Source organism: Labrus bergylta, chromosome 2 (assembly GCF_963930695.1).
Source record: "Labrus bergylta chromosome 2, fLabBer1.1, whole genome shotgun sequence".
Lineage (NCBI taxonomy): Eukaryota > Metazoa > Chordata > Actinopteri > Labriformes > Labridae > Labrus > Labrus bergylta.
In genome coordinates this window covers 4112400-4135061 of record NC_089196.1, presented here as the reverse complement: position 1 = coordinate 4135061, position 22662 = coordinate 4112400, and the positions used below count along the sequence as shown (strand labels likewise).

Below are 22662 nucleotides of genomic sequence, written 5' to 3'. Positions count from 1 at the left end.
CAAGGCCAAGCACTGCTACAAGCTGAAGGTAGAGGAACACTTCTCCAACTCCGACCCCAGACGCATGTGGCAGGGCATCCAGGCCATCAGTGACTATAAACCCAGAAACTCCACCCCGATAACCACAGATGTCTCCTTCCTGAACGAGCTAAATCACTTTTATGCTCGTTTCGATAGAGATAACAGAGAGACGCAGACCACGACCAGACCTCCTGCAGACAACCAGCTCCTCTCACTCACCTCCACAGACGTCCACGCTGCACTGAGCCGGATCAACGCTCGAAAGGCTGCTGGTCCAGACGGCACCCCCGGGCGCGTGCTTAGAGCATGTGCGGAGCAGCTCACTGGGGTTTTTACGGACATCTTCAACCTGTCCCTCGCCCAAGCAGCTGTGCCAGCATGCTTCAAAGCCACCTCCATTGTCCCAGTGCCGAAACACTCCAGCCCGACAGGCCTGAACGACTACCGCCCTGTGGCACTCACACCCATCATAATGAAGTGCTTTGAGCGACTGGTCCTAGCACACCTGAAAAACTGCCTCCCACCCACACTGGACCCATTCCAGTTTGCCTACCGCAGCAATAGGAGTACAGAGGATGCAGTCTCCACTGCGCTGCACTCTGTGCTCACTCATCTGGACAATAACAACACATACGCACGAATGCTGTTTGTTGATTTTAGCTCAGCATTCAACTCTGTCATCCCCTCCAAGTTAAACACTAAACTCGGAGACCTGGGCTTCAACTCCTCCCTCCGTCACTGGATAATGGACTTTCTGACCAACAGACCCCAGTATGTTAGGTCAGGACACACCTGCTCCACCACCATCACACTCAACACAGGCGTACCACAGGGCTGTGTGCTGAGCCCATTCCTCTACTCCCTCTTCACCCACGACTGCAGACCTGTACATGGATCCAACACCATCATCAAGTTTGCGGACGATACAGCGGTGATTGGCCTCATCAGCAACAACGATGACACGGCCTACAGGGAGGAGGTACAGCATCTGGCCGCCTGGTGTGCTGACAACAACCTGCTCCTCAACACCAGCAAGACGAAGGAGATCATCGTGGACTTCAGGAGAGAAAGAGGAAGCACGCACAACCCCATTCACATCAACGGGATGGCTGTTGAACGTGTCTCCAGCTTCAAGTTCCTGGGGACCCACATCACAGAGGACCTCTCCTGGTCCACTAACACCTCCAGTCTGGTTAAGAAGGCTCATCAACGCCTCTTTTTCCTGAGGACACTGAAGAGACACCACCTGTCTTCAGCTGTACTGATGAACTTCTACCGCTGTGTGATCGAGAGCATCCTGACCAGCAGTGTCTCAGTCTGGTACGGAAACTGCTCTGTCGCAGACCGTAAGGCGCTACAGCGGGTGGTAAAAACCGCCCAGCGCATCACAAGGTGTCCACTTCCTGCCATTGAGGATGTCCAAAGAACACGCTGTCTGCGGCGAGCTCGTGGCATCCTTAAAGACTCCTCCCACCCTGCCCACAGACTGTTTACCCTCCTGCCCTCCGGCAGGCGCTTCAGAAGCCTCCGGACCAGAACCAGCAGACTGAGGAACAGCTTTTTCCCCAGAGCTGTTTCTCTACTGAACTCTACCCCCCAAACTCTGAACTCTGTCTCTCTCTCTCTCTCCCTCTCTCTCTCCGCCCTCTGCTGACCCCCCTTTCCCCTCCATATCACCTCACACCCCGAACTCTGAACTCTGTCTCTCTCTCTCTCTCTCCCTCTCTCTCTCCGCACCCTGCTGACCCCCCTTTCCCCTCCATATCACCTCACACCCATCATCCCCCCACCACTCCTCCTGGTCACACACACACCTCTCTCATCCATCTGTATTATTGTATTATAGTATGTTCATATTCTTTAAATTATCTGAAAACTTGTATAACATGCTCACTGCATCTTAATCTGTATATTATTAGTATAGCATGCTCACTGCATCTTAATCTGTATATTATTAGTATAGCATGCTCACTGCATCTTAATCTGTATATTATAATCCTAAGAACACACTTATTTTGTAGCATTACTTATTTATAGCATTTATTTATATTTATTGCATCCCATTAATCCAGCCATCCAGATATACCTCACAATTCACTTTTTTTGTCTACATCTGTAAATTTTGCAATTACTGTACATAGCACAGAATTACTGTACATAGCACAGACTCTTGCACTCAATTACTGTACATAGCACAGACTCTTGCACTTTCTGCTTATTTGCACTTCTGGTGAGATGCCAAACCTCATTTCGTTACTCTATACTTGTATATGTGTAATGACAATAAAGTTGAATCTCATCTCTCATCTCATCTCATCTCATGAACTCCTTTAGAATCATGAAAGATATTATATCACGAGATGAGTGTGTCGTATTCCAACTGGGACTAAAAACCGACCACAGATCTAACCTGAACCCATCCCACACTGAAATCCAGACCACCAAGTACACATATGCTACATTTTTAATCTGTAAACAGAGATGAAGACATCTGCAACTGACAGAATCCTCAACTCTCCCTGCTCCTAAAATAAAACTATAGAGGTTTAGTAGTTTATAATTATGACTTCATAACAGAGCAAGAACGCCAAGAAAACCCTTCTGAGAAATGGACTTGGCAGTGCATGTGCCTGCGGGCGGGCATGCGTGCGTGTGTGTGTGTGTGTGTGTGTGTGTGTGTGTGTGTGTGTGTGTATGTGTGTGTGTGTGTGTGTGTGTGTGTGTGTGTGTGTGTGTGTGTGTGTGTGTGTGTGTGTGTGTGTGTGATTGAGGGAATAATCTGACCACATGTATTAGCGTACAGTCACTTTTCACTGTATATTCAAATATTTCACCAGAAATTGTAACAGTGTGTGCACATTAAATCATAAGGAGACTCTGACTCTCTGTGTGTTTTCCTCTTTTGGTCAATATCCTCTATCTTCATATTGTGTTAAACTTCTGTTGACAGTGGTAAAAAAAAAAGGCTTGTCCCCCTCCCCAACTCTCTCTCTCTCTCTCTCTCTCTGTCTCTGTCTCCCTCTCTCTCTGTCATTGGTGTGCAGGAGGCAGGCTCCGGGATGATGCCTGTTAAGGGGGGCAAACTCCAAGCGCACGTATCCCACGCTGCGAACACACACACACACACACACACACACACACACTGACACACACACTGACACACACACACAAGGCAAAAGTGAAGTGAAGATGCTCCTTCCCTTTCGATCAACTGTCCAGCCCGATCACATTTCACCTCCTCCCTCTCTTCCTCCCCCTCCGTCATTCCGTGCCCTCCCCTGGTTCGCTGGAGGAGTTTGCGCCGCCGGTGCTCGTCCAATTCGGAGGAGGAGGAGGTGAGAGGATGCGCCAGAGATCCGGAGCACCTCCATCCCGATAGCGTATCCGTGGAGGGCTACGAGCCGGTATGGGTGCGCTCACGAGAGGACGATACATCTGCATGACGGGCCTCCTGCTGCTCGTTTACTGCACAGTATTCGTGATCTGTAAAGGTAAGCACTGTTTGCCTGTGCATGCCTGGCTACTTTGGGTGTCAGTGGCTTTGAGACGCTTTTAATCCACTGCGTTTAATACGCATACTTCTCGTGCCGTCCTCGTGGTTACGCACCACTTGTCACGTTCTTGAAAAGATTGAATTGCTTTCCCCTGAATGTTTGCAAGAGTTACACTTTGTGCACTGATTTTTTTAGTAGGGGTTTGGATTCATCCTTTGACTTGGTCACTATTCGGGTTTTTTTTCTTCCCCAATGCGCAGCTGAGCTTCTGCTATTGATTCAATTCATAGCTCACAATAACAAGTTCCCACGGGGTTTATATTTGCCATATTCCCCACGGATCAATGTTAATTGCCTCCTTTATTCCCATTCCCACAGTCTGAAGTTCATCTCTGTTGAGACCGCGCTATATTCATGGCCAGGCTTCGCGACAGGCACACCTGTGCAACAGGCATGGAAGCGCATTTTCTCTCTGGGAGTGACTGAACTGATTTGTGTGGACGTCTGTCTCTCTGCACTCCCGGATGAGAGTCAGGGACACACGTCCATGTATGTTTGAATAGTCAAAAAGATTTTGCCAATGCGCCAAAAAACGATTATTATTTTTAAAAAAGAAAAGAGCCTTGGTGTGTGTGTGTGTGTGTGTGTGTGTGTGTGTGTGTGTGCGCCTGTGTGCCTGCATGTGGGCGCGCGTGCGTGTGTGTGGAAGCTGAGTTGCATCTTTAGTAGGCCTACTTGGTTGATTTGTGTTTCAAACAATGAATCAATGTGGCAGAATATGAACATGTATGTCACACATTTTGTTGGTAAGAATACAGTTTCACATGAGAGGATCAATATTTTAGTCTCAATATTTTCTTATCAATATTTTATTTTATTGAGCGCTAAATATGAATATAAGGAACATGTAGTAAATAAACATCAAATGCTACATTTGCAGATAAGTGAATAAAGCAGAGAGGTTTTAGAATTGAATCTGACATTGTAAAAAAAACACCTGTTTCATGTTTCATTCCAAGCCTTAAACTCATCAACCAAGCTTTTTAGAAATCCATTTGTATCTGTGATGTATCGTATCTCCTGAGAAAGGTTCATCATTCATCAGTTCACATACTTTAGGTTAGAGGTGGATACAGTAATGCTAGTTGAAGCTGATGTGATATTACTGACTGTAAGGCAGCCCCATGGTGCTGCCGACTGAGTGAAGGAATAGATCGAGGTCGAAACATTCTGACTCCATTGTGCATGAGAGTCTCTGAACATCACAGTCCTGTGATAGACTGAGTGTAGAAACAATCCAGCATTTCATCTTCATGGTGAGTCTGAGTGGATATATGGTGGATGATTAAAGGTGCACTATGATTTAGTAGAGAAATGTGAAAGTTAGAGAAATGTACAGATTATGTGTTATATGTTCATAACTCTAAACACAAACTGTCTTCAGAGGAAAATTTGGTCCCTGTAACACTGTTTGAAGATAAAATGATACGTGAGAAGTTATGGTGGTGGGCCCGCAACAGTGAAATTGTAACTCTCCTGGTAGCTCTTAAGCTCCAAACAGTGTTCAGGGACACATTTTTTTTTACTTTGAGTAAAGTTTGTGTATTCAGTTCAGAAAATATAACAGAATTGTTTCACTTCTCCAACTTTAAAATTTCACTATAAAATCTCCATAGTGCATCTTTCAGGTTATGTTGCTGTGGACATCAAACACAAAGGTCTCTGCTTTAGGAGATCAATTAAAGAGTTTGTATTAAAATGATCCAACAGAAAAGTTATAACAGTATTGACCTGAGTTTTTATCAAATACATGGAGGTGCCATGTCTCGTTCAAATATGTCAATCTGCAAAAACTGTGGAGGCTACTCGTCACATGAGAAGACAGAAGAACATACAATCCTGAAAGCACATGTAGGGCTAGGATTTTCTAATTAATCGAGTTTCAGTTTTCAACTCCGACTTTGTCTTCCCACGATCATTTAAACAAGAAGATCCAGATTAAACGATTACTCTGTCGCGTTGGCCTTGTTTTGTCCAAAGGTTATTTCATATGTTTCTAAGTTTTTGTTGTGTTTATTATTTTTTACATGTTAATATTTTTTCACTTACTTATTTTCATTTATTGCCTTTTTTTTTAAGTGTTAAGAGTGTCTAGGTGAGATGAATGCATGTGATGCAGATGTTGTCAAATCAATGAGTAATCGTGTTTAATAATCGTGATCTCAATATCAATCAAAAGAATCGAGCACCGCTTTGCAGTACAATGCAGCTTTGCATTAAAATCAATCTATCATCATATTTTCTGTCATGTCACTTGAAGTAAGATACTTCTTTTTTAAAGCATCTTTTTTTGAAGTTTTGTTTTCTCTCGACAGCAATTATTTAATCGAATACCAAAAACATAGTGAGATCACGTTGTAGTGGGTTCATCCTGCAGTGAGGCAGAGCACGGTAATGTGTGTGTGTGTGTGTGTGTGTGTGTGTGTGTGTGTGTGTGTGTGTGTGTGTAGGAGTGGCGATTTCAAATGGAGCTTGTCACACATATCTCTGAACTCTGCCTTCCCCCAGCTTTAGAAACTGAATCAGGTTCTTGTTGCAGTCTCCATAATCACTGGTTGCAAACAGTCTGCTCAGTAGCCAATGGGAGGCTTGTATGGCCTCGCAGTTTAAACATTTACATGAAACACACTCCTATCAATAATAATGTTTGAGACTTCTCTCTGTCCCAACTGTGTTCCCACTATTAAGAATTGTACTTAAAAATGCTCACAGCAAAATTCTTCCTATCCAAACTTTTTCCATGCATGTATATTTGACTTTCAAAATCAGATACAACTCCCATTTTAGATGTCCACAATGTCATTGTAATTTTAATTTTGGATATTTAAAATTAACATAAAATCCAGAATATGGATAATATCACAGCAGTACATAAGAGGCAGTCAGCTTTGGGGCGTCTCCCAGAGGGACCAGAGGTTTAATCTGTCGTCCTGTGTGACGACTTCCATCAAATCCAGCAAAATCCACGACGAGCAGTTTGTATGCTGCTGTGTTTTCTAGTACCACTTGTTTCCACCATGCTAGCTTCTGGTACAGTAGCTGAGCTCTCATCACGTTGATCGTTGTGAAGTACGCATCCACAGCCTTAGAATCACCTGTTGTCTTTTCAATCAATCAAGCACTCAACACAAGGTTTATGTACTTAACAGAAGGGATGCATCGGTCTAACATCGGTATTGGCTGATGTTGGACGTGATGACAGATCTGTTGCACATCAGTGAATAATGTGGCAGCCTGCTGATTCAGAGAAGAGTTTTGTCGTTGGGTAGAAGGAGTCACCTGTTGAACTGTGATCTGTTTTGATGGTCAAACATGAGTGCTAAATGTCGGCTTTGTGGGAGACTTACACCAACAGAAGCAGTGAAAAAACATCTGAATCAACATCTCTACTTAACAGTGTACTACAGTTTGTTTGAAATGCATGAGTATGACCCAATGACTCAGAAAAGCTGTTAGAAAGTGGTGCCACAAGCCTGACCAAGCTTTGCAATGTATCTCAGTGGCCTCTTGCTATAAACACAGACTGTAAATATTAATGGATGAAGCCTGAGTGAGGTCAGCCATCTGTTCCTGCAGGGGGCTCTGGAGGTTCATCAGCAGCAGTCTCCATGCTGGAAATCCTGTCTCAGTCTAACTTTCAGTCAACCTAACGACAGGCTGAGAGCTGGAGCTGAGGCGGGTTTTAAACCTTTTGATGAACCGTTATATCGCGCCCATCTGTCAATCATGTCAGCTACACTCCTAACTATGAATAACACTTATCGTTTTGAAAATAAAAACAGAGCCGGTTATAAAAATTCACCCCCTGTACAGTGTGTGTCAGTGATGACAATAACTAATCAGACCTGTTTAGTTTGTTATACCAGGCTGTAACATGTTAATTAATGCTGTAAAAAACGACTGTTTTGCCTGTTGTGTGTATGTGACTTCCTGTGTTCCTGGAGCCAGCCTCTAGTGGACACTTGATGAACTACAGGATTTTACTCTTCCGCATTGGCTTCATGTTTCAAGACTGATTGGCTATAAACAATGAGTGGGGGCAAAAACTAAATAACTTCAGGTCAAGTTCACTGAGTGACTGTGGAGGCTGCACTTGCATTCATGACAAGGCATGTCTTAAGCCCAATTCACTTCGCTGCGCTTCGCTGCGCTCCGCTGACGTCCCAGAAACGGATCCAGTGTGAATGGGCGCGAGCCGCCTGACGGAGCAAAACCGTGGTGCTGACGGTATGGATTGCGGGTTAGCATTGTAAACTGTTATACTGGTCACACTGGTAAATGGCACACAGCCCGCCTACCAGTTGATAAAAGAAGTATTCAAATTTACCAGAAGATTAAAGTTTTGATAATCATGTTTCAAATGAATGTAACCGTAATTATTAAGGGGGAAAAATGCTGATGATTAATGATTAATGAATAAAGGACATGTGCCCAGCTCTGGTCAGCACAACTCCTCCCATGATGTAATTTCCCTGAAAGTCACATCAGTTTCTATAAGTCCATTAAGGATGCGATAGGAGTCACGCAAACATTTCCCCACGAGGTTACTTCAGTGCATCAAACAGAAGCTAACACGTTTGTCCAGCGGGACTCGACGGAGCTCTCCTGCACTCAGCAAGACTCCAGCTCTGAAGAAGTCTTGCGTGACGGGTCAGGGAGAAGGTCTCTGTGTAAATCGGATGCGAGTAAGCAAGGTGTTGCCCAGGGGAACATTTAAAAGGCTTTTCTATAGTGATGCACAGTGATAGTCAGGAAAACCCCCACGGGGGGTCTAGAAAGAAACGGCTTCACAAGCAGTGATGGTGGAGAGATCCTTGTAGTATCATAACTGTATGGATGTGATGTCATTGTCTGGCTCCTGATGGGGGTGTTGATTAAACCTGACACGCAGGTGTTTTTATTTGGTCATCATCGATGTGTATGCTGTGGTGATGAATTGAGATTGCAGCTCTTTATATTGAGAAAGAGAAATGGAGAATTTCTGATTTTAGAGATTTAAATGTGGCACAGTTAATTCTCCAGGACTTCAACATGCACCGCTGTAAAGCCAAAATGCACGACTTGTTTAGATGAATATGTTGAAGCATGGAGCTGCCAGTGTCTGCCCTGCTGGAGGGAGCCAGATTGCACACATTCCTCAGCCCTGGCAGTGGATAAAACATTTAACAGCATCTTCTAGCTCCACAGATGCATTATTGTGTAAAGTGTCGCTGAAGCAGCCGCCGCCACATGGCAGGTGATGCTTGTCCTTGTGTTCTCTGATGTGGATTCTTGAAGTCCCCCCTCTCCCCAGCCTTAAGTTCACCCTTGACCTTGCACAGCAGGTTGTACCTCCGTGTTCTTGCTGGGCTAAAGAAGAAAGAAGCGAGAACAGCGGTTCAAAGGATGCTCCTACCACAGTATCTAGAGAAAAGAACAATCTCAAGTTCTTTTTATTCGGCTGTGTACGGGGGCTTTTCATGAAAACAGACAAAGGTCAAATCTGTTATTTTCCCTCAGAGAGAGAAAAAGGGCTCTTATATTTTCCCTGCCATTTACTGAATGAATCATCAGAGTCTGTGCTGCTGCGGGGTGACAATGTGCGCACTTCAGTGCCCAGATTTACATTTAAATGAAACCAAATGGCCGTGCATTCAGGAATGATATACAGTAATGATGAAGGTAATAAAAGCAAAAAGTCCTCGTTCATATTGGACCGGCTCTATACGTAAGGATGGCTGTCATTCGGGCACTGTGCAGGTAAAATCTGCGAGTTATGTCTTTACTATGTCAAGACGATTACCTTCACATTTCAACAAGTAGATTCATCAACGTATCCTGCCTGAGAGGCTTAATGTAGTGAGCAATCAGCCCGGCAGCTCATTGACTTCTCCTGGCTGCTATGTGGATGAATGGGACGTTCTCCTCTTTCCAGTCACTGTTTCTCATCTGTATCTGTCAGGTTTCTGCAGAGGCCCTGATGCGTTCAGGGCATCTTTATAGCTTGGTTACAAACCTTTGTAGAGGGGGATCGTGTGGGGATGTCGTCCTTCTTTACCTAAAGGACTTTGAGGATTCACTCTGCTGCATTAGGAGGTAAATAACATAACTTAAGCTCCTGTGAGGATGATGCAGACTGACATGATTGATACATTAAATAGATGAAATGTCCTTTTATTTCACTTCAACTCCTGTAATCACAAGGACCTCGGTGCCTCTGTATGTGGCTGTTCGGCCGGTGGGGGGTCAAGGGTCATAGATAAAGAGAAAGTGAAGCGAGAGAGTGAGCGCAGCTAAGGCAAATAAAAAGGGCAAAAGGAAGTTTAAGACTTTTGATTTTATGATTGTTTCACAGCGTTTATGCTCTAAAGAACTAATTAACACGTCAACAGCTCAGCGCATACTTACAAAAAGGAGGGTTTTGTTTGTATGCAGCGCCTCATGCTCCCCGCTGTGTGTCGTTGTGTAAATACGTCAGTGTTATTAACTGTACATCAGTGTGAGGGCGAAAACAATTATCAGCATCAAAATAACAAGAACAGCGTTGGAAAGATTATCGTATAGCAAATATAGAATATTGAATATGTCAACATAAAAGATAAAATAAAGACGTGTGATTGACTTGTAACTGGTTCAGGGTTTCCACCTGTGACCTCCAACAGGATGAGCAGCTTAGACAATGTGAGGAGTCGACAGCTGAGACATCTTAATGGAATAAAGTTCATTCATTCATTCAGACCTTTATTTTATTCTCAAAAGGACACTGAGGTTTACCTCATTTCCAACGCCGTCAAGATTACAAGCACAGTAATACAAGCAAAAACAACAAAAAACACTTCAAATCGATTACACAAAGGATGTAAAGGATGTAATTAAAAACAGTTACAATTTGAAACAAGGTGGCTAGAAATCAAAGTCAAACTCTGCAAGAGAGGGAAGTACTCCAATCTTTAGAGTTTTGCTGAAGGGCGTTCCCCGAAGAAAGAAAATACAGATCTACAGCGTTCAGTAAAAGGTCGAGGGCCTTTAAGAACGAGCCAATCAGAAGAACGGGTCATGTAGGCGCCCAAATTCACCTCCAACAGGTCTGTGATGTAAGGTGGAAGTTTACAATAAGAATCTTGAAAATATATAAAAAAACAATGTTTGTTACCGACCCTCTCATACAGGTCACAGTGATGGGTGCTGAATCTATAGTTATAAACCTGAGGAGTGATAGACAGAGCGGTGTTTCTACTTGAATCTGGGTAAAGACAGTCATAACTGTAAAATTGTGATGATGTTATTTTGCAAACTGTGGTTAGATACACATATCTAATAATGGAATAAACTCTCTATGTATTTAATCACCCTAACACTAACCTTTATTACTGCAAACTGAAATAAACGTTCTGTGTTGTAACTCAAACCCTGGCACCACCTCGGTGCATAAATACACTCAGAATTTAGAGGTGTCAGGTTTGCACAGGCTCCATGAACTTCTTCATTTTCTCTGTTTACAGATGGTGTGCACCAGATGAGATTTTTACTGGGCTGCTTTATGATAGCATCCCATTTTGCAACCCTCCGAGCAGCCATAAGGCCGGCTGTTTGTGTGTGTGTGAAAATATTATCTACACAACATTGGTTTCTATCTGTGATAGCATCGAGTGTGTGCTTCTGTGGAATCAGAGTCAAGTGAAAGTTAAAGCCTGGTCTCTTATCAGGTCTGAGAGGATCCTGCTGATGTATGGGTCCGGGCTGGAATCTACCTCATCTGGTTTTCAAGTTAATCGCCTTTTGGATGACCGAAGTCGCCCTTTGGAACCAGATGTCGATATTTTTCTGATATTGCATGGTGTCAGCCATCATGTGCTTTCATTTGCTTTGTTTGGTCAAAGGGTCTTTCAGGGAGTCCAGCAGTTCCAACCAGACCACTGTTTGGATTGGATAATTTTTAGTTTCTTTTCAGACATGGTCCAGGTCATATAGTCCTCTTTTTTATATGAAACATCTCAACTACTGATTTTTGAATTGGGAAAGAATATGTCCACACATCTTTATTGCAACTTTTCTATTGACATAATATTCATGCATGACATTTTACAAACCATGCAAAAAAAACTCTCTCTTCCAAAATGGAGAGAGGTTAAAACACAGAAAGGTTTACAGACCCATGCAGAGCTGGATAAACACTGAAGCTTCAGTGTCCACCACATGGTGACCTGTGTGAGCATGGACTCTAGAGAGGAGGGGGCGGGGGGTCGGGACAGTTCTCTCCAATTGAATTTGGACTGCAGTACCCATTTTAAACACCAGGTGTCAGAGTTCCATATTGCTCCTTTAAACCAGTTGGTGCGTTTCAATGGCTTTCCGAGGGACTCATTCTTTATTGTTTATAACAAATTCTCGCTCTTTTTGAATAAAGGTCTACTTGAATATTAAGTGGATTATGCAAACATTAGACTTCACCTGGAATTTATCCTACCGGCCGCTGAGTACGTGTTTGAAGTTGAGGTGAGGTCATGTCAGAACAGAAAATAGTCAGGAGCTATCACATGGAGTGACCGGGAGGGGGGGTGGTAACGTTTTTATCCTGATTCATGATATTTTCTGTTCTCCAGTACGTTCTTCTCCATTCTTTTGTTGATATTGTGATGATGTCGACCAATCATATCATTGATATGAAGCCAAATGCTGTCATTGTAGTGTCTGGCTCTGTTGTTTCATCCTCCACTTTCACCTCGTTCCTTTTCATCTTGACTTCCTGAACCGATAAATTCAGAAAAGTGATCAAGCATCTTAAGCTGCTCTCTCTGAAAGCCCATCAGCTGTATGGAATGATTGATGTATGGCCTTTGATATGCCAACCTTGATGGTTTCTGCTGTAGCTCCACCAGTGTTTGGCCTTGGGTCAGCTGTTTAAACATGGAGCAGCAGGCCTGCCGGGACAAAGCGGTGCTGAAGGACAGGTTGTGATGAATGACTGTCGAGCCCCCTGTGTTTGTCCTGCCAGGAGGACTTCTGGGTCCCGCTGGTGGGCACACGTTGGTTCAAGGTGTCTTTGACCTTGGGTTGACACGTATCAAGTGAGTTGGACCCGAGAAAAAATCTAACCTCTGCAATTTGGCATCATTTCAGATTGTGACCAAACGACACGGGAGAGCCAAGAACTTTAAAGGAAGAATGTGAAACATTTTTGGGCTAAAAAAGCTTTTATACAAAAGGCCGTCCCTTCCATGTAAACATGATGTAAACACAGCTCTGACAACAGTTCAGCTGGAGGGACTCACTCTTCTCACTCATTGTAGACAGTCATGACTCAGAGAGACATTTACAGAGGATATAGGCCCCATGTCCACCTAGCTTTATTTCTGGGCAGAAAAGCGCTGGCTGTGCGCTCGAGAGTGTTTGTATAAAGTGTTTGTGCGCTGAGAAGAAAAGCGTTACACGTCTGTCCTGCCTGTATGACAACAGTCTGTTGACAACAGCCGCTGTCTGACCGACGCTGCCCTGTTACTTTTTACTGCATGTTTAATATTTTAGATAGTTTTTTTGACCGATCAGACACGGAGCAAGGAGGATGTTGGTACAAGATACGATCTGTCATCTGCAAAAATACGGGGAATATCATACATTTGGAAAAGAGCACCTTTCTGAAAAGTTGAAAAAGTTTCAACTTAAGCGCTCGGAGCGGCCGCACAAAAAAGGCAGAGCACTGGGAAGAAAAAAAAAGCTGGGCTCTGTGCTTTTTCTCCAGGCATCCACTTTTTGCTGTGAACGCTTTCATTGCTCATTGATAAAATTTGAAAAAAGACGATGGCGCTTGAAAAAAAAACGCTAGATGGACACAAGGTCATACTTGATTTCTGCTGTATTTATGTTTAAAATATCGCACATTCTTCCTTTTATTAATTGGCAAAGTTGTCAACTCTTACTAGACGAAGACTTTTACTGTGTTCATGCAAGATCTGGCTTTTCAAAGTTATTTGAAGTAGCCCTCTGTTATTGGACTTTAGGGGTCCTGATGACTTTGTGACTTGGAATGCAGTTAAATGATCTAAACTGCTACTCATTCCTGCACTTTGTCTTTTCAGTAGTAGAAATAGCGTCTGTGTATCTTTGCAGTTCCTCCTGAGCCTAAGGCATCCTCCTACTACCTTCTTTTCATGCTTCAAATGTTCCCTTTTGAAACTCATTTTGGCTTTTGATACAATATCGGAGTGCTTTTGGGGTCAGCACCGCTGTGGATTACTCAACACTCCCATGTAAACCGACACGTATTCATCTCAACCTGGTGGGCAATGTTTTAGAAGTCGTGTGCCCACACAGTGTCCCAGGAAAACACATCTTTTGTTGCAGTAGTTTTTGCTTATTTTGTCTCTGCTTTATGGTTAATTTGGCTTTAAAGCGTTTTTGAATTCATGCAGATCTACCTCTGACCTGAGAGCTGCTCGGTACTCGCTGGTATCCTAATGAATCAGCGTCCCTGCAGTGCTCGATTTCAAAATGCCATCCAGATGAACGCTGTCTAAAGACATTATCAAGCTAATTAGATGATAACCCCTTTTCAAGCAAATTCTTTCAGCTGCTCTGGTGAAAAAGCTTCCCCATTGGCCGTCACCTTTGTGCTCGATGTGACGCAGGAAGGAGACGTGCTGTTTGAAACGAGAACAGAGCTTCACTGCATGTGTGGTGAAGGAATCGAGATCTAATCAAAGGCCTCTTTCATTCACCTTACTCATTCAAGAGAAGTGAAAAGGCACAAGTAAAAAAACAAAAAAGACCTGGGGAGAAGAGGCATAATGGATTACTTTAAATATAAAGAATTAAACCTGTGTCATTTAATCCTCAGCTGCAAGTTATATAAAAAAACCTTCTGTGTAACACTGAATAATAACTTCACACTAATAAGCATTCCTAAAGAATTTATAAATCATTGGTTAATACATGGTTCATAATCTATATTAAGTGTTAAAAATAATCTTTATGTACTTTATAACCACAGTTAGAAATGTTAAATTACTGATTAAGGAGTTTTCTGTGAAAGTTGAAGTGAATGATTAATAAACTATTTAAATGTTAGATGCAGGTTACACAGTCAATGATTCAAACATGTAGTGAAGGTTAAGCCTGGAGTTTTAAAATGATTGAAGGTTCCTCTCAGTCCTCTTATTGAGACTATGTGATAATCTAATATGATAAATGATGTATCCTTCTTTTTTCTTTTTGTTTGGTTTTGGATACTTTGCTGTGATAGTATCCGCTCAGAGGCCTCTTTTAAAGGCTGTTTGTCCTTGAATGTAGTGAACTGTGCTTACAGATGGAGACAGGAGCTTAAATGTCAGCCGCAGCAGCAGACTTGGTTAAAACCCTCCACTGTTTGGCAAAGACTTCCTGTGTGTCTCTCTTGGGTAGAAAACGGCAACTTCAAGTAGTGATTGCATCTCAGCATCAGCGGGGGTTTTGAAGCCAGAGTGAATGTAAATACTATCCAATGAGATTCTGATGGTGACCTTAGAGGCCAGGGGGTAAAAAAGTAATGAGAAGAAATGATATCACTGGCGAGAACAAAGTGCAGTGATTACATTGATGTCCACTGGCCTGTTACTGGAGCACTGCGGAGAAGTGAGCGCTGAGTTTTCTGTTTTTTTAAGAGGCCATGAAGAACCCACAGGTCTTTCATCAAATCAGATTTATGATTATGCGTTACAGGTCTTTCTTTTAAGTTTTAATGTGGGCAAATCTCTTTAATCTCTCTTTAAATTAGTGAATGCCACCTCTGCCCAACCTCGGATAAGCGGGAGGAAATGGATGGATGGTTGTCGGTTTGGTAACCTCGGCATTGTTAACAAAAACAAGCTGGGAAATATAGTTAAATGATCTGGGTCGTGTTTTTCAAAATAAGAGCCACTTAGAAGGCAAAGGCCGTCCTGGAAGACCCTCTGCACCCTCTGCATGCAGAGTTCAGACTTCTGCAGACAGGGAGGAGGTCCAAGCCAACACTTGATGAGGGCAGCCCCCTCACTCTGACATTTCTCTACTACTGCGTGTCCATAGGATCCTGTTTGTGCATGTGTGTGTATTTCAGCCTACAATGTATGTGTGTGTAGCATGTTCAACAACAGAGTGTAAAATAGAATTTAGCCTCGCTGGATTATCAAAGTATCTTCTTCTACTTCTTACTCAACGCAGTTACTCGCATGGCTTCATACGTTTTCTGAGGTCCCTTGTCCCATCAGCAGTGCGGTTTCTGAATAAGCTGTAGGCTTTGTTGCCGGTACACTTCAGAATCTGAATCAGATTTATTGGCCATATATGCTTACACACACAAGGAATTTAACTTCATTGAACTGTGCTCGTATGTACTCTCGGACGAGAACACGCCTGATCTCGTCCGATCTCGGAAGGTAAGCAGGGTCGTGCCTGGTTAGTACTTGCATGGGAGACGGCCTGGGAATACCAGGTGCTGTAATCTTTTTCATTTTTGGATCTCTGTTGCAAACCAAATTGACCCTCTGGGACAATAAAGATTGTTCAATCCAATCCCCTGATCTCAAATCTGCCAGTGAGGTGGATTCTTGTTATCAAGTCTCAGCAGTCCGATCTTGCTTTTTAGTTCCTTAAAGAAAGTAAAATGCAAAATAGTTCAGCATGTCTGAAAACATAAAGCTCATATGCACAGAAACTCCATAGGACCTTTAAAACTCTTTGCATTGTAGTATTTACTAAATGTAAGACTGATGGTCGTCTGAAATCAGCTTCATATTTTAGGTACAATAATGATTAATTTCATATTTGCTCTTCATAATCGGTCACCATTGCCTTGCTTGTGCACATCATGAGTCGGGGGGTGGGGGTGGTGTGCAGTGGCAGCTTGTGTGTCCTGTTGGGCACATATGATGGATATCCCTCCATTATCAGGAGTGGCTTCTCTGCCCCTTGTCCTGTGGGACTGAGCTCCAGTATGACATTTATTAATTGACTGCAGATAATTCTTTATAAATGAGCAGGAGCGCTGAGGGCTGTAATGCCTGGATCTGGAGAGGTATGCACTCTGTAAGAGATGATGCATTAGCATGCCGGTGCTTTCCCTTGACATGGAACTATTTTTAAGCGAGGACTGAACCCCGGGTGTTTTTTTGGCACATTTTTGGCTGAAAGGCTTGACTTCTTTTTGATCTGATTCATCAAATATGTAAACCATTCCTAAACTAGTATTTGTATGCTTTTTCTCTGAGCTTGAGAGGGACAGGAAATGCAGAATTTGGGATTCGCCAAACATGCTAGAGTCAGTCGTCTCTTAACCTGAAGGTCAAAGGGTTCCCCAGCTCCTGCAGCCACATGTCCAATGTGTCATTGGGAAAGACACTTAACCCCAAGTTGCTCCCTCTGCTTCGTCAGCAGCATGATGGTGTATGAATGGGATTAGTTAATACTGATAATCACTTTACATAGCAGCAGGTTGTGAATGTGACCTGCGGTGAAAAGCACCATGAGTAGTCAGTACAGTGTCAGGATTGGGAGTCGAACCTGGGACTGTACAGCAACAAGGACTGTAGCGTCTGTACATGGGACACCTGCTCTACCAGCTGAGTGATACCAGCTCCCCCAAGTCTTCCTTTCTTGAGAATTTGTGTGTCTCAGTGAGGTCACTTTGAAAGTCATGGCATGTTTCATTTCCCATAATGTGAATTTTAGTTTGAGGTTTTATCTGGGTATGAAACAGACTCAAATGAAAAAAAGTGTCTAAAAAAAAAAAAAACTGAGGGTGAAATTGGTAGAAAAATTTCCTCTGCAGAGACAAAAGCTGTTCATGTCTAGGATGAAACTCATCCAAGCAACATTTCTGTCTATGACTACGGTGATATTCTTTGTGCATGCTGCCTCGTGGTCACTGAAAATGTTGCACTCGGTGTACCATGCTGCGCTTTGATTTGTCTCTGGTTTGGGTTTTAGTACACATCATCGTTTCTTGCAGGAGAGAGTAGGTTTGTCTTCCTTGTACAACCGAAGGATGGAGCATTGCTTCATTTTTCTTTATAAGGTCATACAGCATGAACTGCCTTCTTACTTAATGTAATGTGAAAACTCTCAGCATCTGTAGCCTTCGATCTAATTTACTCATCATGTACGTCATTCCAAAAACTCACTCTGTCTTTGGGGAAAGTGATTTTTGTGTGTTTGCTCCATCACCTCGCTCTGAGCTGCAGAGTCATCTTAAAGTAGAGCATTTATTCGGTTTGGCAGATTTTAAAAACCAGGATAAAGGCTCATTAGACGACTGTATGCTCATGTGTCTCTGCTGATTTGTTGATTGATTAAACATTTCTTTATTGTCCGTCTCTGTGTGAAACTTTGAAGCTGCTGTCTCGATCAGAACTCTCTTGAATAAGAGATCTCGTATCTCCACCAGAATATTTTTCCAGGTAAATTATAGGTTAGATAAAAACATAAAATAACGCTGATTCCGACAAAAGCAAACCAGACCATCAGTTTTGGTTATTTCTGTATTTATATTTTAATGCTTCACTGAATCAGTGTCAGAGTGAAGATTTTTTCAGCCACAGTCAGAACAGCGTTGGATAATTTCCACAGAAAAAGATTGAAAGTGAGTGATACAATTGATGTTCACGGGACAGCAGGATGATTTTCTTTCTGTTTGAAATACATCGTTTATGCATGAACAGGACAACACATATCATTCGGTTCCCGCTAAAAATCAACGGAGAATGAAAGTTGATTTAATTTGAAAAACCTGACAGCTGGTGCTGCTTCCTGTTTGTGCGTGAAGCCTGCACAAAGTTCAAAAACATTTACAAAAAACAACAACAATAAGAATATTTATTATGGTTTAAAGTGATCAGGATCAGTATCGATACATATGTATCAGAACTGGAAAAAAGCAGATCGGTGCATCTCTACTCATCAGAGTGTAGAAAAGAGGTGCAAACAGGAATAAAGGGAGTTTGATCTGAATTCAGTTCCTAGGTAACTTCTCTTGATTAGGGACTGGGGCTTGTACTTGGGTTTTCAGTTGTCCCGCCTAAAAGTCCATGTTAAAGTCCATGTTTAAGTCCATGCTACCGAGATCAGGGGTTATCAAACTTTTTTAGACCATGGACCCCTTTCAGGTAAGACATTTTTCAAGGACCCCACCATTATTGTATCGTTGATAAGCATATATTAATACTATGTAATAATGTACTATGTAGTACTTTGCATCGATAGAATTAGACTACATTTATTCTTTTCAAGTAATTCGTTTTATAAACTTTGAGAAAATGTTGGCTCCGTGGTGGTTTTTGTTTTGAGTTTTTTTTTTTTAATCGCTACACACTGTGAAGTGACAGACATGTCACGATCATATCAGGATTGATCTAAAGGCACAAAATGAAAGTGGGTGGGAGTATTGGACAGAATAACTGATTTTATTGGTGCAAGAGGTCCCAGTTTGTAGATATGCTTTTTAAATGATATGGCACACTTTTACAATCGTTTGTAAATTATTTTGGGTTAGCTATGGTTCGCGGACCCCACTTTGAGAATCACTGACCTAGATATGTTACGGCTTGGAGCCTTGGTCACAGTGACACTTCTTATTGGGTATGCTACAGCTTCTGTAAGGCTCTTCTTTTGGACAGAAGGAGGTTCACTTTCCGCTCAGACTTCTACAAAGGCAGACCTACTACTTACCACCTTTCGCATCACGCTCAATGTCAGGATGTTCCCGGACCTGCTGCCCGTGCCCAGCAGCTTTTTTATGTCGTTGTAAAAGCCAAGATCACGCTGGGACCTCATACCAGCGGAGAGAAACTGCTGTCCTCTGTCCTCTGAAGCCGAGTAATGCACTGCACCACTTTAAAAAAAAAAAATCCACTTACAACTGAGAAATACATAAACACATATTACACAATATTACACTTTGAGTCATCATTGTTTGCCTCCACATATCCCCCCCCCCCCTGTTGGAGCCAACCTGTATGACGCAGGATCACGGGGGGCTGCTTTATTGTTTTGCCAACAGAATTCCATTTCACGGCTCCGTGCTGTGAAGCGTCATGCTGTGTGATGGTAGACGCAGCGCTGCACACATGACGGGCCGGCAGCCAACGCAGGAGAGAGCTTTTCATTAGTCTAATATCTCTCCTGTGCACTGGCCGCCTTATTACGCTCCTGTTCCTCCTAAAGGAGACGATGCAGGGAGAGGCAGTGATGGGGAGATCTAGCAGGAAGTCTTGACCTTATATTACAATGATCTGAAATATTCCCTCAGCATGCATCAAACGATAAGACGACACAGATGCATCTCTGTGTTCTCAGTACCTCTGCCATTTACTGTCAACATTTTAAAATGGCTACAAGTTAAAGGTACAATATGTCGAACTTTATCACAAGGTTTACTCAAAATGTCTTAATTAATAAACAATTGACTAAACCTAAATGAAATATATTTTGCTGTTGAGTACTTATATTACCTTAAAGCCAGAGAAATCGGTAACTTAATAGTTGTAAGGGGAAATGTCTTGTTAGACTACTTGTCAGAGCCGCCATGACAGACACAACATGACACGCCGGATGTTTCGTCACAGAAATTGTTGCTACTGGAAGCTGCCGTACTGTTGCTGTATGTGCTACTGTGATAAAAAGTTCATGTAAATTATTACACTAGCTCATTGGTTAACATATGGCCTTGAAGTCATCTTTTGTGATTGTTTTGATTGAGCACGTGGTGAAATTTACATACTGTGTGTTTAAGCATAATCAGATGTGATAACATTTAAATTGTGTTAAAGATGAAATGTGCAGTACTAGTTTCACTGTATTTCTTGTACTCCCACGGCGGTGCACTGCTCACTCTGGTGTATTATGTCTTTTGTTATACAGCCAGGAGTGGTATCTGAAACATGAGCTCTATGTTTCCTAAAAACATTTGTAGGGAGTGAAGTAGGCAGTGGTTGCTCAAAGCTTACACTGCTCTTAGCATACCGCCCCCTGACCTTAAAAACACCCATCATCGTTCTCATTAGTTTACTTTTGACATTTAACTAGTTCACTCTTGGCCATAATCAACACAAAGAACTAGCACCTCCTTTTTGTCTCCCAGGTGGGAATTAAACCAGAGTTTGAGATATCCTTTCGATCTTTGAGAACAAACTATCACAGGATTTAGCAAGCAACAAGGCGGAGCTGTAAAGATGCAGTAACCAATTATACGACTTTACGCAATAGCTGTGGTCATGATGCTGTTTAATTGTGTGTCTGCAACATAGACTGTAAATGTTAATGTATGAAGCCTGAACTGGAAGTGGGTTTAAGGTGACCATCAGCAGAGATGAGAAGGCTTTGACACACTGAAGTATAACAGAAAATCAGAATTGGCCAAAATTGGTGTCAGCAGGTCCAACATGGAAAATGAATTTAAATCGGCCAACAATAAAGCAATCAGTGCATTTCGAGTTTCTTGCTCAGTGTTTGAAGAATTAAGAGAAAATTGGGATCTGTGTACCTCCAAAGCACAAAGTCTGTGCTCCAATCTCTGAGGCTGGAGTTGGCAGTAATAATGAAGCATCTCTGTTTCTTCTTGGCTTTAATTCTCTGTTCCTGCAGGTCTGATAAATGAACATTAAGTCCCCATTGATGATGTCTAAAAATATGCTCTTCTCTGAATCTGAAGACAGGTCTGCAGAGTGTCCAAGTCGAGCAATTAGGCTCTAAGTGGCCATCCAAGTCCAGAGCCGTTTCTCTCCTCTGCTGCAAATTCAAATGAATGCATTTTTACAACTTCTCCATTCTCCCTTTAAGAACGACACTGTGAGTTACAGCCGAGTCGTTCAGAGAGCTGGAAAAGGTGTCTGAATTCTGAGCTGTGCCGTACCACCTCCTCTGCCTTAACCGTATCATAGTTTGAAGCAGCGGTGCTGGGGGGACAAAGAAGGGGGCTGATTGGTCCTCTCAGTCATCATTTTTAATGGATGAAAGTGCTCTGAGTGTCTGGATTTAGAGGCGGGAGAGGTGTGTTTAGACGTCTGGGTGTTCAGATAAATCTGTCCGGCGTCTGTTAGGTGCCCTTTATGACAGACGTTAGACCCTCTGACGTTCTCTCTCTCTTTGTATGGCGTCGACTCTGCTGCTTTTTTAATAGGTCGTCATTCATAACTACTTTGATTCAATACAACTGAAGAATGTGGGGGCGCCAGTAGCCTAGTGGTTAGTGTGCGCGCCCCCATGTAAGGAGGCCATGGTCATCCAAGTGGGCGTCACGGGTTTGAATCCCACCTGTGGCTCCCTTCCCGAATGTCGTCCTCTACTCTCTCTCTCTCTCTCTCTGATTTCAGACTCCTTTACTCTCTCTCAAACGAAGGCATACAAGTCCAAAAATAATGTTTTAATTTGCTCGGTTTTAGTCATTTGGAATTAAAACATTTTGACCTTATCCAAATCTGTACACCTTTGTATTCCTTTATATCCCCTCGAGTCCTTCGAATATGAAAAGAAATGAACCAAATCAGTGCTAATGGCGTCCAATGGAGGCATATTTAGAGCATGTTGGCCTTAAATGGGGGCCATTACACCCAGCTTGAAAACAAGGCCTTTAAGGAGTAGAGGGAATGTGAACACAACCTTGAAACATACAAGCTCCACACCCCTTTAATTTTACTTTCAGAGCAACCTTGAGATGAATTCTTTACAATACAATTCAACCTGAGCGAGTGAGCCTCAGCTGCACAGCAGAATCTATCACTCCCCGCCGTCACGCCTATCATTTCAATGTGTCACATATAGGAGGGAGGGCAATACACAACGGTCGCCTGCCATGTCGGGACATTGTTCATCAGTCAGGCTGAGTAGTGAGAGCCATTCATTCTTTTCTGCATCTCAAAAAGCGAAGGGCCCTGCATCCTGACGTTCCTTCCATAACCCTGAGGGGGAATTAAAAGGAATAAAACGGCTGAAAGAAAAAGAAAGATAGTGGCTTTGTGGTACATGGCCAGGTGAAAGAACAAATCTTTATCAATCAATCTTTATTTGTATTGCACTTGTATTGAGCAGGTAGAAGACCTTAGTCTTTTTTTATAATTTATCTACAAAGACCCAACATTAATCCATCATTAGCACTATGCAACAT

The 22662-nt window shown here is 42.7% G+C and overlaps 1 protein-coding gene across 2 annotated transcripts in view; it reads left to right on the top strand.

The window, feature by feature from the left end:
- Nucleotides 1-3126: 3126 nt before the first annotated feature.
- The window catches only part of unc5db (unc-5 netrin receptor Db), a 144382-nt gene continuing 124846 nt past the window's right edge, over nucleotides 3127-22662 (top strand). Inside the window, exon 1 of one of the 2 annotated variants that reach the window (XM_065962947.1) lies at nucleotides 3127-3512. In XM_065962947.1, the coding sequence (XP_065819019.1) occupies nucleotides 3428-3512 (85 nt within the window). In that variant the 5' untranslated portion in view covers nucleotides 3127-3427. The remainder of the gene's footprint in view (nucleotides 3513-22662) is intronic. The other variant, XM_020648854.2, reaches the window with a different exon arrangement.